This window comes from Microtus oregoni, unplaced genomic scaffold, assembly GCF_018167655.1.
Source record: "Microtus oregoni isolate MIOR12 unplaced genomic scaffold, Mior012 000109F_ref0000275, whole genome shotgun sequence".
NCBI classification, from domain to species: Eukaryota; Metazoa; Chordata; class Mammalia; order Rodentia; family Cricetidae; genus Microtus; species Microtus oregoni.
This window is the reverse complement of record NW_024544727.1, coordinates 3,002,045-3,020,949: the sequence shown is the minus strand read 5'-3', so window position 1 is coordinate 3,020,949 and position 18,905 is coordinate 3,002,045. Positions and strand designations below refer to the sequence as shown.

Genomic DNA, 18,905 nt, shown 5'->3' with positions numbered 1-18,905 from the left:
CAGCCTAGGATACAGGTATAGCAAGTATAATATCCCCAAAGAGGAAGCCTGATCTCTGGACAGTGATCTTCATCTCAGGATAAGGAATAATTGTAATGAGACTTCCTTGCCAAACCCTGGAATGGCACAATGGACAAAGGGAAGGGTCTTCCAGCCTTGGACCTAAACCAGGGTCTTTCTTTTCAGGAAGAGATCCTAGTACTTCAGGTATGACCAAACTGGCATGAAGTTAGGCTGGGTATTTTGGGCAGCCCTCTGCTCTTCCTGATCTGAGGCCCTTGACTTCTTCTGAATGGTTTCTATGTATAAGTATGATAAGAGATGGTAAGCAGGGCTAGAAGCGACGCATGGGCAAACACACACACACAGTAGTGGCCTTCTCAGATACAAGCCCATGCTTCCCAATTCCACAGAAGGTCTTGAAGCCAAAAGCTCTGCACACAGATGCAGATTAACATAAGAAACCCTAGGTTGAGGGAACGTCTTTGGAGGCAAGATTGGGGTTATGCTCAGGTAGTGAACACATGAGGTCCAACCTTTGACCTTAATCAGAAGCCCTAATGTTCTCTCCATGTGTGCCACAACTACTCACCAACATGATGGCCTCTTCAAGGTAAAGAATTACAGGCAGCACCTATATGCATTAGACATGGAGGCATCATACCTTAGACAAGACACAGGCCATAGAGAGAGAGAAGAAGAAGCACTATTGTCTGTCAGGGACATACTAGTATCCAGGATCTGGGCAAGGTAATGGAGCCAATGTTGGTGAAGAAAGAAGTGGTCACCCACTTCCGTCTATCTCCTTAGGCACCGACAGACCATTATATGGAGAATAGTATTATTAAAGAGAGTGCAAAGGCTGGGTGGTGGTGGTGCATGCTTTTAATCACAGACCTCAGGAGGCAGAGGCAGGCAGATCTCTGTGAGTTTGAGGACAGCCTGGTCTACAGAACGAGTTCTAGGACAGCCAGTGTTACACACAGAGAAACCCTGTCTTGAAAAAACAAAAGAAAAAAAAAGAAAAAACTAAAGAGTGCAAGGGCTGTCCAGACTCCTAGCACATTCCTCACACAAGCAGAGCATGTGCAGAGCTCACTCTCCAAGTCAACCTGGGAAAGGATCATGGACGAAGTGGGCCATACCAGCTAGTGCTGGGTCACTAGGGGAGGTGGCAAGAGGCAGCTTCCTCACTCCTCAGCCCTACCTTGAAGAAGGAAGGTTATTTGTACAGAAAAACTTGTGACCCAACTCAGCCCCCCAGGACAAAGTCAGAGAATGCCAGGTGTGTTTCAGAAAACTGGGGAGCCCGGAATGGCCCACTTTCTAGTGTACCCAACATGTCACACAACAGATACACCCCTCTCACAAGCTAATACCAAAGTCACAAGATATCTCAGTTTCTCTTCACTCTGATCTTGATTCCATACAAACATGAAGGAGGGGGTCGGAAACCAGACACGAAGCTAATCTGCTCCCTCCAAGGCATCAAGGTGAACAGAGATGTGACAGGTCCCTCTCTCCCAGACTTGCAGCTCTTGGGGATAGAAATGTGTTGGTGTGCACATTTGTTAAGCCAACTGTCATCATCCCCTACTCCCACCCTGATTCTATGAATGCCTCCTTGTTCCATTCCGTGGCTCTGACTCTTCTTGCCCTGGGAGTAGGCATCATAGTAAAAACAGCTGTGTGTCACTCAAAAACTGTTCAACCTGTCTCAGGTTCTCATCTACAAAGTGAGAATATGCAATAAGTGATCCAATGTATCAACTCGGTGAGAGATGGGTAGTGAGAGAAAACTGACAGAGAACTGCTATTCTTACTTACGAAGAGAACTCAAACACTCCACAATCCACAACCCAGCCCCTGCAGATACATAGAGGCCATCTGAGGGGAAGGAGAGCAGGCTCACACTCAAGGGGGAAATGAGATCATACCAGCTCCATTTCAGCAGAAACCCACTCACCTATCCTGCAGATTACCCTACATTCCTTTAGACCACAGTTGGGGTCTTGCACTCAGCACTCACACCCCAGGGTCTCCTTTCATTTTCTCCACTGTGAAGAAGTCAGGGCTGTAGCCTTGTCCCGCGACCTCCGTGTCTTCGGAGTCCAGTCGGCCTTCACGCACCCCCCACCGGAGCCCGAGCCCGCCCGCCGCGCCAGGGCGGTTTAAATGGGCCAAGTTGTGGCGGCGGCTGCGGCGACGGCGGCGGCGACGGAGGCGGCGGCGGCGGCGGCGGGTCTTCCAAGTCCTCCAACAAACGCAGTGTGCGGCGGGGCAGCTGGGGGGCGGGGAAAGGCGGGGCTGAGGCTAAGAATCCCAGGCTGGACTACGAACAGGACAGGCGACTCTGCAACTTCTCACTGCCGGGATCAGTCCAGCTCTGGTTAGTGTTGAGGAAAGGACTGGCCCTGGACACGAATGTAGTTAGACTTCTGCCGCTCTGCAGAGACCTAGGACCCAGGAGCTGCAGCCCAAGATCTTAGGCAGTTCCAGGAGCACCATGCCTCAGGCGATCGAGGCCCAGCTAAACGTCCAGACAACTGTCCAGGGAGGCCTGGCGGTCAGCAAGAGGGCTGCATCTGCTGCGAACACTGAGGCATAGTAGCCCGCCGAGTGAGTGCGTAGTCAGGCTCTATCCAGGACTTCCCGGCCCAAGACCCAACTCCAACCAAAATAAATCGCGCAGGCAACAAAAAGCCTTCATCTGAGTGCCATGCCAGCAGTGAAAAAGGAGCTCCCGGGCCGCGAGGACCTGGCCCTGGCCCTGGCCACCTTTCACCCGACCCTGGCCACACTGCCGCTGCCACCACTGCCCGCCTACTTGGCGCCTCTGCCCGCTGCAGCAGCCCTGCCCCCGGCCGCCTCTCTGCCCGCCTCAGCTTCGGGCTACGAGGCGCTGCTGGCTCCTTCACTCCGCCCCTCGCGCCCTTACCTTAACCTGCACGAGGCCGCGCCTCATCTCTACTTGCCCCGAGACCCGCTGGCCTTCGAGCGCTTCTCAGCTACTGCAGCGGCGGCACCGGATTTCCAGCCGCTGCTAGACAACGGCGAGCCGTGTATCGAGGTGGAGTGCGGCGCCAACCGCGCGCTGCTCTACGTACGCAAACTCTGCCAGGGCAGCAAGGGCCCGTCCATCCGACACCGGGGCGAGTGGCTCACACCCAACGAGTTCCAGTTCGTCAGCGGCCGCGAGACCGCCAAGGACTGGAAGCGCAGCATCCGCCACAAAGGTGCGGTCACGGTGGGGGCTCGAGCCGCTTGTCCCTCTTCTGTGCCCCAGGTTCCTCATTCTGCCACCTGGGACACCTAGCATTAGCCCAGAGGGGGCGCTGTGGCTCCAGGGCTAGTGCTGGGGATACCCTTCTCTTTCCACCACCACCCCTCGCCAGCCCCTTCTGTCCACCCACCCACGCACGAGCGACTTAGTGGACACAGCAAAGGTTTCTCAGCCTCCCTGATCTCTTCAGCCCAGGTCAAAGGGTTCTGGGTCTGCGAGCCGTGAAGGCAGGGGAAGTTTACGGGAACTCGGGAGAGGCCAGTGGGAGGGGAGCCTCTTCCCCACAGGCGCCCAGCCAGCGGTTCTTGACAGGAGTGGTGGGGTGCACTTGAGGCAAGGGTAGGAGTGCGCATTTAGTGGATGCTGTGTCAGCAGGTGGGGGCAGCGGAACCTGACAACGTTGACGATACTGCCGGCCAAAGCCTGTTTGGATACGATATGGAGGCTCCTGAGCCGGGTTCAATAAGCGCTAGCGCTGCGCGGGGAGTTAAAAAGTTAGAGACCTGAATGCGTAAGGTTTAGGGGGTCACGCCTCCCATTAGCTATCTCTTCCTGCGAGGAAGGGAATGCAGAAGCAGGCCTGATTCCCTTCTCACCTCTCACCTCATCTGCCTTTGTCATGAGTTCCCTTGGGACCGGTTTGGAAAGGGTGGAGCTCTAGAGAAGGGCAACGAAAATGGGGACGGGGGGGGGGGGGGGGGGGGAGTAATCCCTTGGTCAGGCAGGGGCACTCGCTCAGAATTTGAGTTTTAGAGACCCTGCATTTCCCGCATTTCCCAAGCAGCTGCCACAAAGGTGAGAGAGAATTTCAGATGAGAAGTTGGGCACGGTGGGTTTAAGAGATCATTGTGAATTTCGTGCACAATTTCATGAATTTTTGCGGGGAAGAGGGAAATCTGGCCTTGCAGCTATACCCCCTGAAAAGCATGCTAATGCTAAATGCACCTGGCCTCTCCCTCACGTGTTCTGCTTGGTCTCCTGGCAGGGAAAAGCCTGAAGACGCTTATGTCCAAGGGGATCCTGCAAGTGCACCCCCCGATCTGCGATTGTCCAGGCTGTAGAATATCCTCGCCCGTGGTGAGATATGAGATAAGCTGGAGATTGTTGGGCAGAAGGGCTGGGTTTCAGCTTCAAAAGTGGTGGCTATGTTGTCTGGGAATGAACATCCTAACCTCAACCCTGCTGGTGTGCTAGAGGAACCTGAGAAAAGTAAATAGGTCAGTAGGTTCCTTGGCACCCTCCCAGACTGTAGCTGGGAAAGAAAAGGAATCCCGGGTTGGATACAGGGTGAGCTGTTGTTTAAGAATTATTTTTGTTTTATGTGTGTGTCTGTTTCATGCATGCCTGGTGCCTATGAAGCCAGAGAGACCCTGGAACTAGAATTGAGTATGGTATTAAGCCGCCATGTGAATACTTAGAACAAAACCCAGGTCCTTTGCAAGAGCAGCAATTGTTGTTGTGGTTTTGGTTTTGGTTCTGGTTTTGGTTTTTTGAGACAGGCTTTCTCTCTGTAACCACCTTGACTGTCCTGGAACTCATTCTATAGACCAGGCTGACCTCAAACTCACAGCAAGTGAGTTACCTCTTTCCAATTCTTCCATCATCGGAACTGTTGTTACTCAAATCGTGGGAATAATGCATAGCCTTATTCCTGGATCATGTCATTCCTCTTGGCCTAGATCTGAAGGTCACCAAATTATCTGGAACACCTGGGAGTGATGCTGATTGTGGGACTGGGCTCATTCTGAGGCATGGCAGTACTGACTTGCTTTGACTGTGATCTGGGATAGTCCCAGGCTTGAGGGTGAGCAACCTGTGTCTCTGGGGTGCTGAGTTGGAATCCTGCCTAGTATATGACTAAATGTCTGAGTGTCCTGATGGGATAGCCTAGTCAGAGCAGGCTGTATAAGCATCTAGTGAGCTAAAGTTGGGGACTGGTTACAGAATCCCACCAAAGGTAGACAATGTATCTGAGTACTTAAAGAACAAGAGAGATTAGGGATCAAGCATGCATGCCCTTATGCAAGAAGGGTTTGACAGATTCATTTGAAAAAAGAGATTACCTCAGGAGAGGGAATAAGAGCACCTGGGGGAGAGCAATAAGTGTCTTGATGTTGAACTAGAGCTGTACCTGGCTTCACCCAACATCCTGTCTGCCGGGGCAGAGTGAGGCAGAGAGATGCCACGATAGGACCCAATTGTCCACCTTAAATTTGTTTCATTTGGGCTTGTGGTGGAGCATCCTTATTGGTTCCTTATGGGCCCTGAGGGCCATGCTGGGAAACCACAAACTCATGCATTTGGGGCAGATGAATGGAACCACATGCAGAGCCTGCCAGATCTAATGCAGGCCAACATACGAGGTTCACAAAACATGTAGGTGAATACAGGCATCATTCCACTAACTGCTGGAACCAGAGGTCAAAGTCTGCAGGTAGCTGGTGGGAGAGGGGTCCTCATTAGATTTACAGAGTTCTATTTTCTGTTTGGATGGGAGGAGTCATGCTGCTTACAAACCAAAGCACGTTGAGCACCCCCACAAGCCTGGGGGACAAGTAGCTCAGTGCCTCCCTCACTTCAAGTGGGAAATCTGCAGCTCAGAAAGGAATGGGCCTGCTGTTTATCTAGACCTCCCAATCCCTACCATGGGTGGGAGACAACTCAGGGCTGAGGCCAACTTTCCTACTCCTGGTTCCTTTTTAGAAAGACTTCCCCACCTTTCCCACCGTACCCCACAATCAGGATCACAAGTATGAATCAGTATCACAGATATTCCAGTACTTGAAAACAGTGTGCACATAAGTCAGAGGCCCTGAGTGACGGCACCCCTCCCACTGTATGAGCAGGCTAGCTCTTGGTTAGGTTTTCAGATGTTTTCAAATATGTTAAGCTGTAGGGCTGGCTGACATTTTCAGCACACAAAGGAAGGTATATTCTCAGTTCTTGGGTATTATCGGGACAGCCCTCTGGGTCCTTTGTACCATTTCTCATGGGTCATCCCCCAGGTACCACCCAAGACCCAACTCCTGGTACTCTTAGGGTGTGGAAGGTGCAAGTAGGTCCCTGTGCCTACTGTTTGTGTCGTGGGGTTGAGGCTGGCAATAGCCAACTGGCTCTGGCTCTTTCCAAGTGACAATCTCATGGCCCCTGTGTCCCATTGTATGTAAGAAAGAAAAAAAACTTGTTTCTGTTATCGAGAGACAAGCAAGCGCTCATAGAAATGATTCCCCAAGCCTGTGGGATGACAGAGGCCTGGGACACAAGCCTTGTAGGTATAACATCTGTAGAATAAATCCCAAGTGTAAGAAAGGGCTTTACCCTTTCAGCCTAACCTTCACTCTGCTGTCCCTAGAACAGTGAAGGACAAAAGTCAAGTAGATCTTAAAGGGAACCATAGAAATAACCCTCTTGTCCTGGGGCCTGTCTTCAAACCGTAGTGATTCACACCACTGACTTGGTACTACAGAGTCCTTATTACCTACTCTGAAAAGTAACCAAATGTAGGCCCCAGAAGACTCCTGATGGCATATGCAGCAGAGACTATGGCTCCCAGAACCCAGAGTGGGACACTGTTCAGACTGCAGAGCTCTTGCCTAGCATGCCCAGTATCTCAGAAGTGGGGGCTGGGGTGGAGAGAAAGAAATTAAAAAAAAAAAAAAAGACAGTTCATTGATGTTTCTGTCTGACAGTGGATAGCGAGAATGGGGCTAGAACTCTGCCCCGCTCCAGTCCCATGAAATGAACTGGGGTTGAGAGGCATTCTCTAGGATGTGGAAGGTGGGACTTACCATGTAAGATGAGCCATCACTGAGGCTGTGCCTACAGAGAAGAACTGGACTGGAGCCTGTGGGTCCCACACTATCATCCTTGTGTGCTGGTCTATAGCAATGGGGCTTCTGCACCTTGGTCTGAACTCTGGAGGCTGAAGGCCTGACCTAACCTAACCCTCCTCTTCCCACCTTCTCAGAACCGGGGACGTTTGGCCGACAAGAGAACAGTCACTCTGCCCCCTACACATGCCCTAAAGAAAGAAAGAACCCCCAGTTTCTCAGCCAGTGACGGTGACAGTGATGGAAGTGGCCCAGCTTGTAGGCAGCAGCCAGGCCTGAAGCAGGAGGATGATCCACACGTCCATATCATGAAGAGAAGGTACTGATTCCACAGCCAGGCTAGGAGGCTACTATGGGGGTGGGGGTGGGACAGCACAGTCAAGGTCTGCAAACACTGTGAGTATCAGGCACAGGCAGGAACCTTTCTTGACATCTCATCCAGGCACTTTGATTCTCTGCAGGGGTCACTTTTAGGAAATGGGTTGGTAGCAGTGAGACCCAGAAGCCTATACCAACCTGGGCTCATGATCTACGTCTCCTTCAAGTGACTGCTGTGAGGTTCTTCTTGTGTGATCTCACACTGGCTGAAACAGCCCCGGCAACTAGAAATTTGATTTCAGTAGAATACCATGTATAGGAAGACTCCGGACACTATATTCCCTCACCGACTATGCAGCCAAGCTACTTTAGGTGCCCAAAGTGAAGTGAGGTCAGGACTGTTGTAAATCCAGAAGCTGACTCTCACCTGGCGAGTGGGAGCTGAAGCACATTTAACTTGGCATGGGGCATTGCCTCTTAGCCACTGCCCTAACTACTGGTACAACAGGATGCCAAAATCAGATTCATGTATATCCTTCTGCCCAGGTATATTCCCGGAGCCATGCTGACCCTCTATTTTTCCCTTTTCAGAGTCCACACCCACTGGGATGTGAATATCTCCTTCAGAGAAACATCCTGCAGGTAGGAGTCCAAGTCTGTGAGGCTCTACACACACATCACAGGCAGCAGGGAGTTTTATTGCTGTGCTTCCCCTCGGGCCCTGCTTATGCTATGCCGCCTGCCTCTTCTCCCTCTTCTGCTGATGGACCTGTCTTGTTCATTTTCTGACCAATATAAACCAATGTGAGCTGAGTATCCACCAGGTTTTCTATGTCTTTTTGCACAACCCGGGTTGTGGCAAACTGGGTGGCAGGATCCCACCTTAACCAAGCACATCCCACATGTCAAGTAGCACAGGCAGAGGTTCTGAGAAGAGAGGTTCTAGAGTCTGCGTATATGCTGTCCCTGATGGGACTGTCCATTTGTATCCATCTGCTCAGAGATGAGGCTATAATATTCTCTGCTTAACCTACCAGAAATGGACCAGGAGATGAGAATGGTGATATATGAGTGACGTCTTGGAGGATATATGAGAGTTCACTGGGGCAAAGGGATTCTGCAAAGTTGTGTTAGAATGAGATATGAGAGGCCAGTTTGGCCAGGTGGACGCTAAAGATCTGGGCCTTGAATGCTGGACCTATTGGGTTTTATCTTCAAGAAAGAAGGCACAGAAAGATTTTCGCCAAGTAAGCATGTTTTGAAAGGATCCTTCTGGAGAAACCCTCGCCCATCAGGTCATGGGTTTTCTTAGGAACACATAGATTCATAATATGGAAGCATGATGGGGGCTGCAAATACAGATGTCGCAAGAAGATGAAAATGAAGTCACCATATAAGGAAGCTGGAGTGTTGGGAAGATCCAGTCTCCCTGTTTCTGAGGAGCAAGGAATAGGTCTGTGAGCATGCCCCGCTGTCTTACCCCAGGACCTACAGGGCATACATCAGGAAAAGTCCAACTGTGGAATGTGGCCTCGGGAAGAGACTAGCCTTCTGTGGCCAGGCTCCAGGCCAGTCACATTTGAATGTCTGTCCTGGCTTCTTTCAGATGTGTTATTATTTGTGTGATTGACAAAGCCTGCATCCTGGGGTTGCATTGCAATAAAAAAAAATCTTTAAACTTATTTCTACCTAATTTTGAAGTTACCAGCTCCACTGATCATTTGTATGACCCATCATGAACACTGATGACATTTCATGAACTTTTTACTATACATGCTGCAGGATAGATTTGTCAGCAAGACCAGTAGGGAAGCTGGTGCTTATGCCTCTCCTCCAGGAGTTCTTACCTCCTGTGACCCTCCTCACATTCCCAAGGCTTTAGTGAGGATGTGTCCATACAAGTTCATCACAGTGTCAACAACTGCAGCCTGGTGCCCCTCAAGAAGTCCCTTAGTTCCAAGAGTCAGGATTCTATCGGAAGGGGTAAGAAGGCAGGAGTACTGACAGCCTTCAACTTACCTACTGGTGGATCCAGTGTCTAGACAGGAAGGGGCACAGGTGGCCAAGACCAGCTGCTTGTGCTACCCCCACCTGGCCCTTTGTTTTGCCTTGTTGGCTTGCCTACTCGTTCTTCTGTCTCTAGTTCCCTGTCTATGAATCCATTTCTGTGGTCACTCTCCACTTGTCTTTTCACTTGTTTCCGCTAATCCATCGTCCATCTGTCTTTGGTCCTCTGACAAACCATGTAGGGAACCACCTGTCTGCTTGGATCAAGCAAGAATCATAACTCACCCAAATGCCTGTGAAGCCTTTAGCAGCATAGCCTCTGAACCCTCAGGGTTCCTAAACTGACAGGGAGGGGAACAAGTCTGGATTTCATGATAAGACCAAAGGAACAGGATGGAGACCCCAGAAGGTGTGCTAGGCCAATCTTTTTCTCTTTCTGGCCTCCTCATGATCCTCCCCCCGCAGTGTTCTGGCTCTACCAGGACCATCCATCTCTTCATCCATGCCTCAACCTCCTGAGGTACTCCAGGGCTTGGTCCATAACATGTAGTAGAATGCAGTGGGAAGCAGAGGGTGAGTTGTGGCTTCAAGAACCTCATACCATGACGCTAAGAGCATAATTAATGCATTTCGGCCATGTATGCATGGAATTTTTCAGTGTATAAAATCAGCATAATTTGTTCAGTGAATGACCAAGCTATAGGAACTGGTTTTCAGAACTGCATCATCTTTGAGAACACAGAACAAACTACCAAGGCAGAATGGGAGGTGGATGCTAAATTCAAGTCCTGTTCTGACCTGCTATCACTCCATGGAATCATGCTATCCAGTACCTAGTGACTCTGAAATTGTCACCAGACTTTTCCAGATACAGGTCCAGGCAGGAAACCTCACTTTCCTTCTGTGGGCCAGGCTGTGCTCAAAGAGAACAGACTTCTGCCCACTCCCTGGAGCTCCTAGAAACTGATTTACCTCCTAACTAGAAGGAAATCCTCATGGGGACCAGTCTGTAGCTGTTCCAGTCTGTGCCTAGTCAGCCCACAACCCCCCCCCATGCTGAGATAGCAATTCTCTCTGACACCCCCACACTGATGAGGATGCAGGGGATGAGCTTCATGCCAATTAATCCTATAACGTACTTACACCCCCACCTGCCCTCTGGGTCTGCAGTGCTGAGATGGGAAGAACACATCTGGGCCTCTAGGCTGGGGCCCTCTTGGGTGTCTGCTGATGAAACTGATCTGCTTAGGTGCCAGCCCTGGATTAGCCCAGCTACAGTCACCATGGTCAGGGGCTGGGAGCTATTTAATGAGGTTCAGAGTTGATTCCTAGGTCACTTTGTAGAGGCACTGCCAGGATCTGAGGCTGCTCTGTAACAGGTGAGCCATGGAGGGCTGAGCACTGGACACCACTGCTCCTGCCCTGACTTTGGCTTCCTGTGTCTTCCTTCTCTACTGATGCTTACAGAACTCCAGGGTAAGGAATTCCTACTTATATATCCTCTCCTCTATGGGGCTCTGTGGATGAGGACTCAGCTGACTCAGCAGGAATGACAAACACAGTTAAATGCTGTTATACCGAGTCAAAAGATCCTGTGTAGAAGTTCCGGACCTACCCACGCCTGGTGGTGGCTCTCTGCTAATGAGCTCTGGTCAGAACTTCAGTTTCCTTATTTAAAAGAACTAGGAACTAGGGAGTATGTTCCATGTTCTTGCTGCCAGAGCTGGCGGTATATATGGCAGCTTACTCTCTCTTCAGGCTGCTCTCCAGGGCAAATCAGGACACACTTTTCTCTGCAAGAAGGATAGCTGAAGGGGTTGTCTTAGAACTGCAATTAGGTCTAAGTACCAGGTCCTGACTTCCCTTTGGTCTGCTTAGAGGGTATACACGTGTGCTGTCAGTGGTCTCACACAGGAGTGTGCAGCTGGCTTTGCATACTTAGTGCATACTGTCCACAAGTCATGTACCCTCATACCGACAATGCCAGATTTCCAACTAATGAAGCAGCTCATAGCTTGGTCTGTCTTGCTCTTCTGCAGCCAAGACAACGATCTCCCCACCCTTATATCCAGCGTACATCAAAGCCACCACCTTGTTATGCCTGAGCATCCAAGCCACTGTGACTTCCAGAGAGGCAACGTGGAGATTGGCCTTGGACCTGCAGGTGAGGAATCCAAGAGATCCCAATGGTAGAGTGGGGCTCTGGGGCCACAGCTATCCTGACTAGAGACTGTCCTCCCCAAGTCTCTAATCAGCAGCTCTGGGCCCTGAGCACTTTGGCTGGCAGCCAGAGGCCAGCAAGGGGGGTGGGTTGTGAGACTGGCTTTCCCCTGGGGCTACATGTGATGGTAATTGTGTTAATCCCAGACAGCCAGGCAGACATGGCTACAGCAGAGACTGCTCCATTATTGCTTTTGGTGGAGTGGGTTTCGAGTGGCCAAGACCCACCAACCCTTCCTCAAAGGGGCAGATACCATGTAAGCCTCTCCTAAGCTCAGAACTGCCCACTGTAGAATGACTCGTGTGTCAGAAGAATGCTCACTTCTCCTACCCACAGAGCATGTACAACCCGAGTTCTGCCTTCCAGGGGTGCTGAACCTGAGCAAGGTGAGCAAAGAATGCTAGGGTTCCCAGAACCACCATGAAAACTGACTACTGGAAGCCACAGGAGTTCAGAGAGGCAACTGGCAGAGATCGTGGTACTCCTCAGAAAAGCAGGCCATAAGGCTGCAGTGAGGACACACCTGAGATTCAGGGGCTTTGAGGGACCTTTCTCTCCTGGCTCCTAGGAAAGTGTCTGGTGTGGCTGCAGTGCTTGGAAAGACTGCGTGGGTGGGTGGGTGTGGTCCACCATAGTGGACATCTTTATCAAAGCCCCGTGTGCTTGAATGGTTTTGTGGGCTGGTAGGGGGCTGCTTCTGGAACAGCTGGGGACCTGATGGAGGCCCAGCCGGGTGGAAACAGCTGAGCAAGCGCCTTATAAAATCTAATTGCCCCATTGATTGGGGTAAAGTCAAAGAAGTCTATAATGATTGTGATGTTCTGAGCTCACAGGTCCTCCCCTGTTCCTGCACATAGAGAGAGACCTCCTTGGGTGTGGGTGTGGGTGTGCACATGCACACACTTCCTCCCAGCCAGGGCCATCATAATACTTGTTGTGGTGTCTGTGTACTACATATATATATATATATATATATATATATATATATATATATATATATGTCTGTGATTTTACTCATCTGTCTGGCCACTCTTCCTTTTGCACTGCACACAGGGGCTCATAGTGGCACAACTATGTGAGTGTGTATTGCTTCACTTAGGCATTCTCTTAGGGTCTTGTCCCTATTTCCTAGGTGCTTTCTTTCTCTGTAGGGGTTCACTCTCCCACTGCCTCCTGGACAAGAGAGGACTATAGGGGTTGCAGGAAGTTATATGTCTTTGTGCATCTTCCCACAGTTATACTGCTGTGTTAGCAGCACCCTGGTGTGCTGGGAGTGAATGTGACTTCATTAAGTCTGCCACGGGACTGGGTCTTATTTGAGATGCCTTTACTCCATGATCGTCTCCACCAGGTTATTATCCAAACTTCAGGAATAGAAAGACACACACACACACACACACTCCTCTCTCTCTCTCTGTCTCTCTGAGCTTTGCAGGTAGCCATTGTTAAAGTAGGGACAGAATGCTGTGAAAAGAGCCCTTGCCTGACCCTTAAGGGGATGTGTGGGTTGGCATAAGAACAACATGTACAGAGTGAGTGAGACCAGGCCACACAGACCTAAGTGACCCTCCTCCCTGCCTAGATCAGCTGCTGCCTCTCCTGCCCACTGGTCTCTGATACATTATTGGTGGCCCCAAGTGCAGCCAGATACCCTTCATCTGCCTGCTGGATCCATCTGTCTTGAGAGATTATGGATGGAACTCTTGTTCAAACAATGGGTGCTGTCCCTGTCTTTGAGGAAGAGCCTGGGATGGCCAGCTACACCAGTGACAGTGAGGTAGTTGAGATCAATAAGTTATTAGCACCATTCTGTCAGCCATAATGTAATGATTGATTGGCATTTTTTGCTGCCACACTTCCCCAGTTTGATAAGAATGACAGATTTAGGAAATTTTTAAAACTGGAATTCAGCTCTGGTGCTAATGCTTAGAGCTTTGGGGAAGGGTGGGCACACGTGGAAACAGCACTTGCTGGGCATCATGGAGATTTTTGGATCACCCAAGGAATTGTTCCTCCACATTCCTCTAGCTGGTGAGGATAAGGAGGGCAAAGACAGCAACATTTAACCTGGAACCAAGATGGCATGGGCTGTTCAGCAAATACCCTAGCCTTAGGGCAGGAGCTCAGGAGGAACCTGGGTAGTAGTGTTTAGAATGGTCTGGAATTGGGTCAACTAATGCCTAAGGTTTGGCAAGTTGGGTATGATCTCTGGATCCTACAGGGGATACTGGAAGCCGAGGCTGGGCCTAGCCTGGTGCAGACATAGCACATATAGGCTATGTACTATGGGGTGAGTTGTTCAGGAGTCCCTCAAGAGCCCAGAGCCTGGATGAGTAGGCGTGCACATACTGCCAAGGAGAGACAACGGCTTCCTTTCTGTGTCAATAAGTGTAGTAGAGAGGTTACTAGAGAAAGAAATGGAGTTTCTGGTGGAGGGCTGGGAAGACCCAGAATAAAGTAGGCTGAGATTTGAAGCATGACTTCTGTACTTGCCTCCCCTACACCTGCACAGTATCCAACCCTATCCAAAGCAGCAAAGGCAAGCCACTCAGTTCCCCCAAGGTGGGGCTGAGGAAGAACATGAACTTACAGGAGACTGCCTGGTGAAATATTGGTGTGAACTTCTCATTACTTCTATCTACATGCCCAGGGCAAGCATCAGAACTGCTTTGTGTCTTTGCTATGCTCCACATCCACCTGTCATGGTGTCCTCTGGCCTGCGATACCAGGTTGGGCAAGGTCTTAACTGCCAGGGAGAACGTGGTAGTGGTTGGGGTTCCAAGCTGAGCTAAGGTTCAGGTGGCTTTCCCTCCAAGTCATGAGGCACTGGGTGGGGCTCACTCCATCCTCTACAGGTGAACTGTTGGGCAAGAGACTGGGCTGCTCCTCCTACATTACTAGTGACTGTTCTTCAGAGAAGAAGGTGCGAAGCAAGTCCCCACAAGGTGAGAGTCTAACTCCGGAAAAGGAGGCAGGTCATAGAAAGGGGAGGGAGCTATGAGTTCCTGCGTCCTGAAGGGTTTGCCAGACCTTGGGTAGAAACCAAGAGAGGAGGCCTTGACTTGCACTCACCATGTGCTCCTTTCAATAGAGACTCTGCTGCTTCCAGAGCTGGAGTCTACAATGGCCCCTGAGGATCACTATCATCGGCTCATGTCAGCCCTGAGTGAGGCTGGCCCCTTTGAGGAAACTCAACGTCTCTACCACCTGGGTATCCCCAGCCATGGTATGTGCCACCACCACCCTCAGCATTCCCACCTCGAATATGCCAACCCTCCACTGTTCATCCCTGAGTGGGAGAGGAAGGCACAGGTGAGGGAGGGACATAGGAGAGATGTGGGTTCTGTGGCATATGCTAGGTTCTCCTCCACTCCAAGTAGTCAGTGCAATACCATGAATCTGTGGTCAAACTGTCTCAAGGCTGCTGTTGTTGTGGGGCAGGCATGGCAGGAAGGAGGGGGTTCTCACAGGTGGGATATGGTCACTAGTGCTCAGATTGCTTGAAAGAAGCCAAGCCTGAGGCACTACTCCTGCTACCTAGGAATAGTAAGACACCCTATTCAGCTGCAACACCGGAGAATCTTTTCTGGCAGAAGTGGCTGGGGGCTCAGGGAAGGGAGCAGAATTTCCTATTCTTACAGAAGGTACTGTCCCCCAGGGCAACTCAGGCACCAAGAACCTAAATAATTCACTAAATGTTAATAATTTAAAAATCCTTCTTTTTAATTGCTTTTCCCAACTCTGCTGCTGGCCTGTGCAGGAGAGGGTGTATAGGCAAGCTGGTTGTCAATCACCACTGTACAGAGGATGGCGGGGGCGTGGATGGGGGGGTGGCTTATTGGGCTCTGGAGCTGGCTTCAGGCCCGGTAATTTATAAACAGGTAGCAGGGGAGCAGCAGAGAAGTAGAGCTTGAACTAGGGGGACTAAATGGGCTAGGAGTGCCCCCACATTTAATAGTCGTCTACCATCATGGCCATGTGTACTATTATTGCTTAATGGGAGTGACAAGTTCTTCCTACCTAGGCAGCCTTCTGTTTGAGGTCCCCTCCCAACTTTTCTCCCACTGACCTGGAACAGCCTTGTGTCCTTAAACTCTGACCTTTGCACAGACCATCTTTGTGATAGAGACTAGAGCATATACTCAAAACACCAAGCTATCTAGCTCAGAGCTCTTCTCCCCCAACTCATTTTGACTTGCCCAGCTGCACCACATAGTCCTGGAGCAAACTGTGTCCCTGCTGATCCTCCTCCAGCCCCAGTGACACAAAACAGAGCTCAGGACATGAGAGACTCCTCCTCCCGTTCTGTTCTAGGCTTCACTGGGTCAATGCCCCATAACCAAGGGGGACTCCTGGGGGAGCTTAGCATCTGAGTTACTGCTGTTGCCTCCCTTCCCAGATCTGCTAAGGGTTCGGCAAGAAGTGGCAGCAGCAACTCTGAGGAGTCCTAGCAGCTTGGAAGTACACCTGCCCTCATCTGCAACAGGTCATCGTCGGAAGCAAGGCCTATTTCAGCACCGGGAGGGAACAGTTCCAGCTACTGCCCCGTCCTTCTCTGAAAGGTACTAAGGTGGTGTTTCAGCAAGGCCCCATAGTCTCTAGGCTGGTTAGTTGAGGTCAAGGCCACATCCTGGACCTTATCACATATGTGTGGGTACCGTGTTCAAGGTCCAGTGCAGGAGACTCCTAACACCAGCTGTTGTGAGCAAGAAAATATTTCTGGGGAAGAATATACAGAAAGGACCGTTCCAATTTCCTTGTTGAGCAATTGGGGACCAGCCTAGTAAAGGTGCCCTAGGATAGTGGTGATGTCTTGAGGAAGGCAAAGAGTAAGCCATTTACTATCTGGAATTTGAAGAGCTAAGTGCAGAGGGGGCTGGGGTTACAACTCTAGAGACATCAGAGCTGTTCAAAGTACATACTACCTCCACAGCGGACTAGTGGAACCAAGGAGAGCTCTGGGCAGGAGCCCCAGGTTTTCTAAACACTCCCCATTCCACCCCACTGGCCACAGACCGCAGCATTTGCGGCTGCCTTCCGTCTCAGGACTGTGGCTAATTACCCCATCGTGTGCCCCTCCCGCCTGCGCAGGACGGCTCAGGATGAGAGGTGCTCCCCCACCCAGTAATTACCGCTGCAGCCGCCTCCGCCCACAGGGTCAGGGCCTCTGCGCCGCCGGGGAGATTAATTGGCGCCGCCAGCTTGGACGGGGGGCAGTGCACGACCCGAAGCCAAAACCAGGGACTCAACGACCGTGGGGTCGGCAATTAGAGGCGGCGGCAGGGAGTGCACCCGGAGGCGGTTACACTAAAGGGGGAGGGGTGCACAGTCGGAACTGGGCCTGTGTTTACTATTCTGCTGTCCACAGGGAGCTGTCACAGCCACCCCCTTTGCTGTCACCCCAGAATGCCTCCCACATCGCCCTGGGCTCGCATCTCCGACCACCATTTTTTGGGGTGCCCACAGCTCTGTGTCAGACCCCAGGTGAGAAAAAGGCGGATATGAAGCCCTTCGTGTCGCTGTAGAGCCCTCTTTAGGTGCAGAGGGTCCAGCAAGAATGGCCTGTTCTTTTCTCCCAGGTTACAGCTTCCTGCCCTCTGCCCAGACTGAGATTTTAGCTCGGCAGCAGGAGCTTCTACGGAAACAGAGCTTAGCTCGGTAAGAACCTTGAAGACCAGTGAGAGTCATTTTAAGCATGCCCATGCTGACTCCTGCTGTCTGCCCTTTTGGTCCAGGCTGGAGATGTCGGAGTTGCTTAGGCAGAAAGAACTGGGCAGCTCTCACCGCCCACAACAGCTGGCGACAGAGGTGGCCTTGCATATCCCTGAGGGTCCAGAGGAGCTCCAGCGACGTGGCTCCATGCTGGTTTTGAAACACAGCTCAGCACCACTACTGGCCCTGCCACCCCAGGGACCCCCAGGCCCAGGCCCCCCTACCCCAACCAAGGACTCTGCCCAAAACCAGCCTCAAAAGGGGAGTCTTGGTGCTGCCTCAGCCCAGCTCAGTGAACCCAAGGAGAGGACAGGGGCTGGCCTCTGGGCTCAAGATGTCTCCGAGGAGCCATCCAAGGATTCAGATGGAGAGGACCTTGAGATAGCAGCTGCCAGAGGCGAGGCCTCTACTCCCAGACAAGTCCCAACAGGAGGGACCAGAGCAGAAGGAAAGAGGCCTCTCTCAGGGTCAATGATGCCCCCTCCACTGCCCCTGGGATTCCCCTGTGGGGCAGTCAGCCCCTACTTCCACACAGGTGGGCAACCCTAGCCACCCACTAATAGGGGGTACCACGGGGAGAAAAATCCTTTGTCACTGAACCAAGAGCTTTAAAAAATTAAGAGAAAGGTCAGGTCATGGGGGGATGCAAGGGAAAAGCCCAGGCCCTAGTAACATCCTTTCCATCTCCAGGCACCATGGGGGGACTCTACAATGATGAAACCACAGCCCCTGAGGATGTCAACAAATGGACTGTAGACGATGTCTGCAACTTCGTGGGGGGCCTGTCTGGCTGTGGCGAGTATGCCAGGGTGAGGGGAGCGGCAGGTCCCTGGAACTAGGCCAGGAGGCCCTGTCCCGAGCAATGTCCCATAAAGAACATGAAAGAACCAATCCTTTTGCTGAGTCATTTGTCATGCAAGACATACTCTATTCTGTGGGCTTTTCTTGTCCCCAGGTATTCAGAGAACAAGGAATAGATGGAGAGACTTTGCCTCTACTGACAGAAGAACACCTTCTGAACACTATGGGACTGAAGCTAGGGCCTGCCCTTAAGATCAGAGCACAAGTAAGTGTTCTCATAGAGAGGGCGGAAGGGTTCTTTGTGACTGGAGATGGTCTCCCAGTCCCCTTTATCTGGCAGGTATTGACCCAGCTTCATCTCTTTGTAGGTTGCCAAGCGCCTGGGCCGTGTCTTCTACATGGCCAGTTTCCCTGTGGCCCTTCCGTTGCAGTCAACAAGCCTGCAAGCCCCTGAGCTCAGCCCAGGACAGCAACTCCTGTCTCCAGCAACCACCACATCTCCATATGAGGGGGCCCACCTGCCCACAGGCCGAGCCTCACCCAAGCAGGAGAATGGGTCAGGGACCACAGCTCTGCTCCCAGGGGCCCCAGATCCTTCTCAGCTTCTCTAATGATCTAGCAGGCAACCATTATACACTCCCTGATGCCCATCCTCCAGGGTACTTTTTCTTTTGGTTTTAGATGCAAAAAACACCAAGAATATTTTAAAAGGAAAACATGTGGCTTAAGAAGA

At 51.3% G+C, this 18,905-nt stretch overlaps 1 protein-coding gene across 2 annotated transcripts; it reads left to right on the top strand.

Moving 5' to 3' along the window:
* Nucleotides 1-2,328: 2,328 nt before the first annotated feature.
* Nucleotides 2,329-18,797, top strand: LOC121443576 (sterile alpha motif domain-containing protein 11-like). Of its 2 annotated transcripts, none has more exons than XM_041645389.1 (14): nt 2,329-3,236; nt 4,269-4,360; nt 7,251-7,432; nt 8,023-8,073; nt 11,478-11,602; nt 14,515-14,604; nt 14,769-14,885; nt 16,059-16,221; nt 17,028-17,143; nt 17,239-17,317; nt 17,395-17,906; nt 18,062-18,180; nt 18,327-18,437; nt 18,541-18,797. In XM_041645389.1, the coding sequence occupies exons 1-14, from the start codon at nt 2,720-2,722 to the stop codon at nt 18,781-18,783; spliced, it is 2,517 nt and encodes an 838-aa protein (XP_041501323.1). In that variant the 5' UTR covers nt 2,329-2,719; the 3' UTR covers nt 18,784-18,797. The 2 variants fall into 2 exon arrangements, with proteins under 2 accessions (XP_041501323.1, XP_041501322.1); XM_041645388.1 differs by having other exon boundaries at nt 14,751-14,885.
* Nucleotides 18,798-18,905: the final 108 nt, after the last annotated feature.